This window comes from Euwallacea similis, chromosome 4, assembly GCF_039881205.1.
Source record: "Euwallacea similis isolate ESF13 chromosome 4, ESF131.1, whole genome shotgun sequence".
Taxonomy (NCBI): Eukaryota; Metazoa; Arthropoda; class Insecta; order Coleoptera; family Curculionidae; genus Euwallacea; species Euwallacea similis.
The window spans coordinates 1408367-1417396 of record NC_089612.1 but is presented as its reverse complement, the minus strand read 5'-3'; the positions used below and the strand labels follow the sequence as shown (position 1 = coordinate 1417396).

Below are 9030 nucleotides of genomic sequence, written 5' to 3'. Positions count from 1 at the left end.
ACTAGGCAAAGGTATACGACTTGCGGATGGACGAGGGGATTGCGCGAGTGGGCGCCGGGTTGCCAAGTAATGTCTCAATTCTGCATTTGAAAAATGTCTTTCAAAAATCCGGAAAAATTGACAAATTTCTTAACGAGATCTTATCTTAAATCAAATTTCGGCAGAAATCACAATTTAAGGCATCAATTTTAAGGAAAAAAACGTATATTTAATTTAACGTGGAAAAATTCATTTTCTTATTATTTTCGTAATTATCGTTCTCTTCCTCAGTGTTGTCTTAAATAGAAAGTAATGGCTAAAACTCCAGCTTAAAAAGTAACGGATTTAATCTTCAGAAAGGGGGGGTGGGATAGGAATTCAGAGAATCAGCTGATATTCGCAAACTTCTGGGGAAATCTCAATTCCAATGTGGCAACGTCGTATTAGTCCGTTTGGTGCATGTGTACCGAAAGCTTTACGGGTTCACGGCCTACTATACCGCAATAGAAACACTCAAAGATCATTGTTCGTATGAGCCCGTTATTGTTTGATAACAAATAATAAAGTACGAATTTGTAATAATGACGATGATAGGGACTCCTAATTTATTACTGCAGACTGCAGGAAATTTCTCTAAGCGTTTTTTGTGATTTCTCCTAAATTTCCCACGCATCTACAACTACTGAAGTAATGCAGGGGAATTATGTCAAAAACTCGAATGCTTTTATATTTAGCATCAATTTCACTGTTAGAGAATTCCAGAGAATAATCATAACTAAAATGAAAACTTCTGCCCAACTTTTCATCCCTAATTTTTTTGCCTTTTCTTCGCTGATCCTTTTTCAACAAATCTATTTTCTTTCTTCCTGCAACCAGGACTTCCTTTGAAAATCATCTGTCTTTAACTTTAAGATAACGATAATCTTCGCCTGCTTCACTTATCTTTTAATACTTAAACTGAACAAGTCTCCCAACTCTTCTTGGTTTGAAAGAGATTTAGTAGGTTTTTCTTGTTTTCTTTCATTCCATCCACTAGTCATTCCTTTGTTAGATGTAAGTACAGGTGCCCCATATGCGTCTGAGTTTGATATCGAAGGATGAGTCATTTCTTTCTTTATTTAAAAGCTCCTAGGCGGTTCCACATGATTCTTTCCTCATAAAATGAAAAGGCTTATAACTGGCAAACAGGCCGGAAAATTAACTCAAACATTTAATCATTTTAGGTACCAGTTTTCTGGACAAATTTCATTAGTTATCCTTAGATCATCACTAAATCATACATTTCTGGTCCTTAGAATGGAAATGATAATAATTCCCAAGTTATTAATTTTCTTATGATTTTGACCTTTTTTCGAATTTGGATGACATCTAATTTTCAAACTTTAAGCACTGATACCTCAGATACCTAACGAATAATTGTATTAAAAATGAATTCAAAGTAATCGCCTCGATCAACTCTATAAACCCGCGGTAAGTACGTTGTTCTATCTCTTTTAGTTCCCTAGATATAAGATAACTAACTGTACTGCCGACTTTAACAATTTTGAAAATGCCACGAAAAGGAGGTTTTTTAAATAGCACCTTTAAAGCTCCAGGTCCTCAATAGACCTATCTAGAATCAAAATGATAAATAGCACTTCAACAATCTTTCAATTTTTATAAAAATTTCCAAAGCTTTGAAATGGAATATTAAATGTATGAATCGCAATGTTTTGAATTTAAGTATTATAATCTCCAAGTTGTTTTATTGTCAATTTATGCTGGTTCACTGCTAGCGGAGCAACCATTTCAAATCACCATCAAGATTCGGAAAGCACTTAAAGTACGAATAGATCCAAAGTTCAGAAACGGAGAGCTTAGTACTGCCTTTTCGTAATGATCGGATTTCCCCACAACACTCAGATAATAACCAGTACACTACACGTCACCAGCTATCACGTCATTATAAGGGGAAGGTCGACTATCACTACACACTATTCATGTGCTATGTTAATAGCGTAAAAAATTCCATTTAGCTAACCGCATGCTTGATGACGCCTCAGCTTTAGGCATACCTTCTGACATAAGGTGTATTTCATCTCACAAATGGAGATTGAAGTCAAAATAGACAATTGAGAATCATTTTGACATTGACAGTTCTATCAAAATATTAAATCAACAACTCATCCTTAATATTAAATGATATAGTAATTTTAATTGTTAGAAAAATCGCTTTTTAAATATAAAAATATTATAAATAAATATCAGAAAATGTCTAAAGTAAATGAAATTACAACTCTTTACAAGCAGCTGAAGTCAGAGTGGACCTCCTCTCATAAGAATTTAAGCAAATGTGAAAATCTTCTTTCAGATCTAAAGGTAAAGGCTTCGTCCCCAAATAATAAAGGTCCATACCAATCATCTCCTTTTAAATATTGTAGCTAGAGCTTACGAGCCTTAGCTTCCTCCCTACCTCCAATGTATCTGCCTCGAAGCAAGAATTACTGCTTGCCAGGGATGTTTTGGAAATTGGGGTACAGTGGGCTATTGAGGCCAACAATATACCAGCATTTGAAAGGTTTGTGCTTTATTTTCTGTAAAAATATATTTAATTTTCTTAGAATGCTTGAATAGGTATATGGCCCAGTTGAAATGCTACTACTTTGATTACCAATCCTTCTTGGAAGAGTCTGCTTATAAGTATCAATTGCTTGGTCTCAATCTGCTATTTTTATTATCACAAAATAGAGTTGCGGAGTTTCATACTGAACTTGAATTACTCCCCTCTGAGCATATACAAAATGATGTTTATATCAGACACCCATTAAGCATTGAGCAGTATTTAATGGAGGGCAGTTACAATAAGGTATAAGGCTACAAAAAGATTTTTCACTGGAGATGTAAATCATTGTTTTAAGATATTCTTGGCAAAAGGTAACGTGCCAGCTAAAAGCTACAATTTCTTCATGGATATATTACTTGATACAATTAGAGGTGAAATTGCTACTTGCTTGGAAAGTGCATTTGAGAAGATTTCTGCCAAAGATGCTGCACGAATGCTTTATTTACAGAGCAAGGAACCCTTAAGAGCTCTTGCTGCTAAGGTATTTATAGTTGTCTAATTTCAGCCAGTGATTTTATGAGATTTGAGGTATTTGCAGAGGAAGTGGAAGTTGGGAAAGGATAATTTCTTCCATTTTACCCCTGAGGTGAAAAAAACCCATGAGCCTATTCCGTCTGTTGAGCTCGCAGAGCAGGCAATTGAGTATGCTAAGGAGTTGGAGATGATTGTTTAGTTCATTAATGTGTAATAATAAAAAATGTGATTTGCATTCTTTTTTGGATTACTTATTTGGAGACTTAATAATACATTTGGCAACGCTGAGGTATATACTCCAGCTAATGAGCACTATTTTCTGTTTTCCCATTGTCTTATCTCTTTCTTTCATGCACACTCGTTCATATATGAGAGAGAAAGACAAACTCCAGAGAATTGAAAGAAATAACATAACACAGCTGGTATTTTGTAAACTTTCCATTTGAGAGTAGGGGAACCTGAATTTGTGTCAGTTGTCGCAATCCCCAATTTTCCCTCTAATTTCAGTCCTCAATTAGCGGGAAAACTGTTGTTTTCATTTTAGTACACTACTGAAACATGACTGTATGTGTTAATATTCATTTTTTATCCCTATAACAGTGACTTTCAGTGAAAAAACGCAATAAATTCGGCGGGTAAATCAAGCGGTTCACCTGCTTAGTAAGGGGTTGTAACGGTTTTCCCGAATTAACCGTCGTTGGACAAGGAGTGGCCATGGAAGAGGATATGGAGGAGGAACAAAATCTGCCCCGTAGATCTCTGAGGCTGGCGTTAAGTGAGTTAAATGAAGCAGAATCCGAGCCTAGTACCCCAAATAAAAATGTGAATATTGAGGAATTGCTGATTATTCAAAGAGGACCTAGAAGGAAACCAATTACCTGGTCACCTGTTGAGTACGACAGGTAATTCTGTTGTCAAATTGTTTATAGTTGTAGGAATTCATTGATCTTATTGCAACTTGTTGCAAATATGTCGCAATGCATTATTATTAATAGTAAAAATAACAACAGCAACTATCCTTTTCTTATTAAAGCGTAGGTGTATATTCCATCTCCCTTCTATTGGACCTTTAAACTTTAAAGAACTATTTTCGAAACAACGTTGCACGATTTACCTTAGATTATTACCAAGTAATAGATGGTTGAGTTGTCTTGTTATATCTATATATTTTTTCCACAGTTTTCCGGGGTTTTATTGCTAATAAAAAATATGGATATAAGATAGATTTGAACGTTCCTGTAGTTAAAATTTTTTTTAACCATTTCTATTTTTTATATTTTCTAATTTCTGAAAGGAAAGTCATTGTGGAACATATTTTATCATCTGGCAACTATGGACAGCAATGTTCTGCTTTGTTACGTTGGACGTCTCAAGTCCTCTAATCAGCAATCTATCTCTTTTCTACTTGTTTCAAAACCGAATGGAAACATATGAAAAGTAAAATATACGCACTCTCTTCAACTTACACAATATTTTGTTTTTCCAATTTGTCACTTGTCTTTAAATTTGAGGTTAGTTCCGTTCGCCTTCGATTTTTTCTGGAATGTAGAGTTTAGTGAGACAGTTTTTAACAATAAAATTAAAAATATCAAATAATAAGCCCTTCTGAATCGTTTATATAGTACGACGTATCCCAGCCTTTAAGTATCATGTCCCAATGGGGTCCGCAAAGCAAGAAGTGGTTTCGGATTTTGGGGAAATACCACAACTAACAGACACCAACAAAACCTCCAGTCAAATATTATCCGAACTTTTCAGCACCTTTGATGCAGAACCTCCTCTAATAATCAAAAAGGAGAAAAAGGAGAAAGATACTGAGGCAAAGAAAACTAAGAAAAGCAAAAAAAAGCACAAACACAAGGAGAAGAAGCATAAAAAGAAAAGTAAGAAAAAGAAACATATTTCAAGTTCTTCTTCTAGCTCTACAGATGGAGAAAGTGAGGTAGATTTAGCGCAACTGCTTATTAAACAGGAGAAAGATAAAGGTGATGAAAAAATTAAAATTGAGGGAACTTCTCTATCACTGGACATCAAACTGGAAATAAACAAGGAGGAACAGAAAAATAAATTGGAAAAACACTCTCAAGAAGGGAGCATTGACACCAAACAGAAAATTCATATTAAAGATATTCAGTTTTCTTCAATAAAAACAGAAAGAATAAAGACTGAAGAAGGGGAAATCTCAGATTCTGATGAAGACAGTAAGAAATCTAAGAAACATAGACATAAAAATAAAAGTTCAAAAAGGAAACACTCCAGAGATGGAAGCAGAAGCCGAGGAAAATTGTCAAAATATGAAGATCTAAGACATAAAATAAAGGAGAGACTAAGTCCTGAACGAAGAAAACGTGAGAGTCATGAGAGTGAATTTTCTAGAACTGAAAGAAAACATAGGAAAAGATCTATTTCAAGAGACCGTTTCTATGAGAAACATAGAGAAAAATGCAAGCACCAAGAATACAGAAAAGATAGGGATAAAAGTAGAGAGAGAACATCATTTAGAGATGACGGGTTTTATAGATCTAGAGGCAGGTCTAGATCCAGATCACGTGAGCGTTATCACCAAGATCACAAATCAATCGAAAGAAAATATGACAAAAATAAAACAGAACCATCATCAAGAATTGATAAAAAGAAGCTCCTAGAAATTGCAAGGAGAAATGCAATTCAAATGATGAAATCTGGGAGTTTGCCAGGTGCTTTAAGTCTAAGCTCAAAAGCCCAAGAAAAGATGATATCTGCCATTAAATCAGGAGGCAAGAGTATAGAAGAGCTTACTGATTTTTGCAAATCTCTTTCAAAGAAAGAAGAGCTTGGTGAGTTGTCCAGTTTATCAGAGCATGAAGAGAGTGAAGGTGATCAAGATGCTTTTCATCACCCTTTCAAACTCAAAGACAGGCCCACTACAATAACAATGAATATTACAAACTCAGTTCCTTTACCTACCAAAAGTGCTCAAGAGAGAACCACAGAATTAAGGCAGCAATTCCCTGTTAGCAGTGGTCAGCTGCACCGCGTCAATGAGGGATGGGTACCTGTTTCACCCTCTTCAAGCAGAGCTGAAATACCTAAAACAAAAGCTGCGATTGTCTCTAGTAACACTGCTCCTTTGCCTATTGAAGCACCTCCCCCCCCTACAGAACCTAGTCCCAAATTAGTACCTGCTCCTCCCAATGCCCCTCCAGGTCCCCAAATGTTCCCCAAACAACTGGAAACACCACTCAATGCAGATATCAGTTTAATAGTGACTCAGAGATTAACAGCTATGAGAAAACTGCAGGAAAACCCCAATGATGTGCAAGCTTTAGGAGAAATGTATAAATCTAATAAAGAAATGGAAAGCTGGGCAAAGAGCAAACAACAGTTTGGTACCTTCACTGGTTCTACAGGAGCCCAAGTACTATCTCAACAAGAACTGTCTTCAGGCTATCAAGCATGGGCTAAGAAGGACCAACTTCAAACAGCAGCCCCAGTCACAGGAGGAATGGGAATGCACTTATTACAAAAAATGGGCTGGAGACCTGGAGAAGGTCTAGGCAAGGAAAAGACTGGTGCTCTTGAACCTCTACTACTTGAAGTGAAGTTGGATAAAAAAGGACTGGTGGCTAATGAAGAGCAACAAAAATCCAAGAAGAAAGTTAAAGGTGTACAGACAGTTAAGACTTTGCAAGGAAAACATCCAGTTTCATTGCTTGGAGAATATGCTTCCAAGCGGAAATTGGGGGCTCCTCAGTACCTTTTGGATTTTGAATGTGGTCCCGATCATAAGAAAAACTTCCTGTTTAAAGTGATTCTTGATGGGGTAGAGTACAAACCAAATGTTGCAAGTGCTAATAAGAAGGAGGCCAAAGCCACTGCTGCCACTTTGGCTTTAAAATCTATTGGACTGATGATTTAAGATTAGAGACTGATGATTTTATAGTAGGAAGTTTACAAATTTGATATATGTACAACATTATGTTTTTCACTTGAATGCAAAATTTATTTTCAACGAAAAATAATTTCAGTTTCGAATTTTTAAGTTTTTGCAGAATAGGTGCAATGGATATGAAGTAATGAGAAATTACATTGCTTAACTACTTCAGTTGTCTGATTTATTTTATGACTATTTGTCCTCAATTTCTTTCTCTTTCTATATGTTATTATCAAATGAAACCAATGGGGAATAGTCACAAAGCAAATTTGAGTGCTAATTTCCATTTTGTAATTGTATTACTTTAAATTCATTGTACTGCTTCAATGTGAACTTTATAAATACCAAACCATACCTGAGTAATTGTTGGCAATCTCAATTTCTTTACTCTATATATTTTAAATCTTAAGTTAATGAACATCCAATAGTTCACTTTTTGTCAAGTTAATCTGTAACTTTCTGAAAAAGCCTCAAGTTTTATACGTATTTAATTATAAACTGCATTTGACGCCATTTTTTATAGATTCTGTGAATCTATTTGTATTATATTATGTGTAAATAAATAAAAAAACATGTAAATAGGTATTTTGTTTTATTGAAAAAAGTAATGGAGAAGTCCTTTATTATCATAGACCAAAGAACACATCTTGTAAAACAAAATTTATTTGCAGAATTAGACTTTTGAGACCTCCAAAAGAGAAAACTCCTGAACCAACCACTCAACGAAAACCGGATATTCATCCAAGACTGAGAAAAAGACTGATTATGTCTCCAGAAAAGAATGCTTCTCAGGAATTGGGCCATTTCATTGCCAAAAAGTTAAGAAATCTCAAGAATTTTGAGACTTGTATGGGAAAAAGTTAGTTTATCATAATTGTTGAGTTAGACAGGCTAAAAATGGCCGCCTACATAATTATCTCTGTTGGACACATTAATGTTTTATGCCATATAGAAAAAAAATATATGAAGTGGCCATTTTTTTGCCACTTAGGCCCCGTTGTATGAAAGTTAGTTCAGCTGAATGACACCTGATACTTAAACCATTCCATAAGAATATTGCTGTCAAATTTATTTAAGTTTTGACATTTAATGACAGCGATGCTTATGGGAGTTCAAGTACTAATTTTGGTTTAGCTAGACCAAAGTTAATCAACTTTCATAGTGCTGGGTCCTAAGGAACGGGTTCACGCTATGGTAGTCCTAAGATTTTATTATAAACTGTTCATTTTCCAGTTGTGTACCGTTTATTACTTTAACTAGACATTTTTTATAGCGTTTATTGACTATTTATACATTTTTAGTCTTTTTAAGGATGTGCCTTATAGTTTGTATATTATTAAGATGATTTTAAAATTTATAATGATATAGGTACCTATATTTAGTAGGTACTAAATAATAAAAATAATAGATAATTCAGGTTTATTTAGAGATTTACAGTGTATAACCAGTAGTAAAGAAGTTTTCTCAGACATAGGTACATTAAATAATTAGAATCCTGTTTTTTTTTATAAACAATTTCGTTTGTATTAAACTCTTGGATAGAATTAACGCACCATTAAAAATATTCCACAAGTTTAATGTTAAATAACTTCGATACCTATTTTACGATTTTAGTGATGTTTTGTGAAATAAAAAATTCAGGAAAAAATGCAGTATGTTTAGTTCATCCTGTATGTAAAGATAACGAATTTCCTCTATAAGTTTGAGGATTAGAAATAATTTCTAAATAATTAACCTACAAGTCAATTAAAAAAATCACTAAAATCGGAATGTCAATTTAGAAATTAGTCAGCGTGAGAGTTGTAGTATATACCTCAGAGGTAGAAGTTTAGTTTTCAGATCTGATATTGCAATTTGAAATAAGAAATTTACTTCAGAGCACATGTTTTTTCATTTTCTAAGAGAAATGGGTGAAAAAAGCAATAATTTTCCAATCAAAATTAAATGACGCCAGTATTACCAGTAACTGATAATAACCTAATAATATTCATTTTTAGGAGCGCTAATATATAATAAATGACTAATAATCATTAAAAAAGTACTCAGAATAGGTGATAAACCG

General features: G+C 34.2%; 3 protein-coding genes across 3 annotated transcripts; all 3 read left to right on the top strand.

Annotated features, from left to right (window-relative positions):
* The first annotated feature begins 2116 nt into the window (after positions 1-2116).
* On the top strand, positions 2117-3295 carry LOC136408123 (26S proteasome non-ATPase regulatory subunit 8-like). The gene is made up of 5 exons (XM_066388953.1): positions 2117-2337; positions 2400-2536; positions 2593-2824; positions 2877-3062; positions 3120-3295. The coding sequence occupies exons 1-5, from the start codon at positions 2230-2232 to the stop codon at positions 3252-3254; spliced, it is 798 nt and encodes a 265-aa protein (XP_066245050.1). The 5' UTR covers positions 2117-2229; the 3' UTR covers positions 3255-3295.
* A 216-nt stretch (positions 3296-3511) lies between these two features.
* Positions 3512-8585, top strand: LOC136408155 (uncharacterized). The gene is made up of 2 exons (XM_066388997.1): positions 3512-3957; positions 7640-8585. Exons 1-2 carry the CDS (start codon positions 3770-3772, stop codon positions 7830-7832), a joined length of 381 nt encoding a protein of 126 aa, XP_066245094.1. The 5' UTR covers positions 3512-3769; the 3' UTR covers positions 7833-8585.
* Son (Son RNA binding protein) lies at positions 4556-7450 on the top strand. The gene has a single exon (XM_066389188.1). It carries the CDS (start codon positions 4713-4715, stop codon positions 6951-6953), a length of 2241 nt encoding a protein of 746 aa, XP_066245285.1. The 5' UTR covers positions 4556-4712; the 3' UTR covers positions 6954-7450.
* Positions 8586-9030: the final 445 nt, after the last annotated feature.

Bases quoted from the DNA above. Each gene is read 5' to 3' on its own strand.
- LOC136408155 (XM_066388997.1), top strand. From the start codon at position 3,770: ATGGAAGAGGATATGGAGGAGGAACAAAATCTGCCCCGTAGATCTCTG. The intron at 3,958-7,639 runs GTAATTCTGTTG...ATTTATTTGCAG, and splicing joins TCACCTGTTGAGTACGACAG to AATTAGACTTTTGAGACCTC.
- Son (XM_066389188.1), top strand. From the start codon at position 4,713: ATGGGGTCCGCAAAGCAAGAAGTGGTTTCGGATTTTGGGGAAATACCA.
- LOC136408123 (XM_066388953.1), top strand. From the start codon at position 2,230: ATGTCTAAAGTAAATGAAATTACAACTCTTTACAAGCAGCTGAAGTCA. The intron at 2,338-2,399 runs GTAAAGGCTTCG...TAAATATTGTAG, and splicing joins ATCTTCTTTCAGATCTAAAG to CTAGAGCTTACGAGCCTTAG. The intron at 2,825-2,876 runs GTATAAGGCTAC...CATTGTTTTAAG, and splicing joins TGGAGGGCAGTTACAATAAG to ATATTCTTGGCAAAAGGTAA.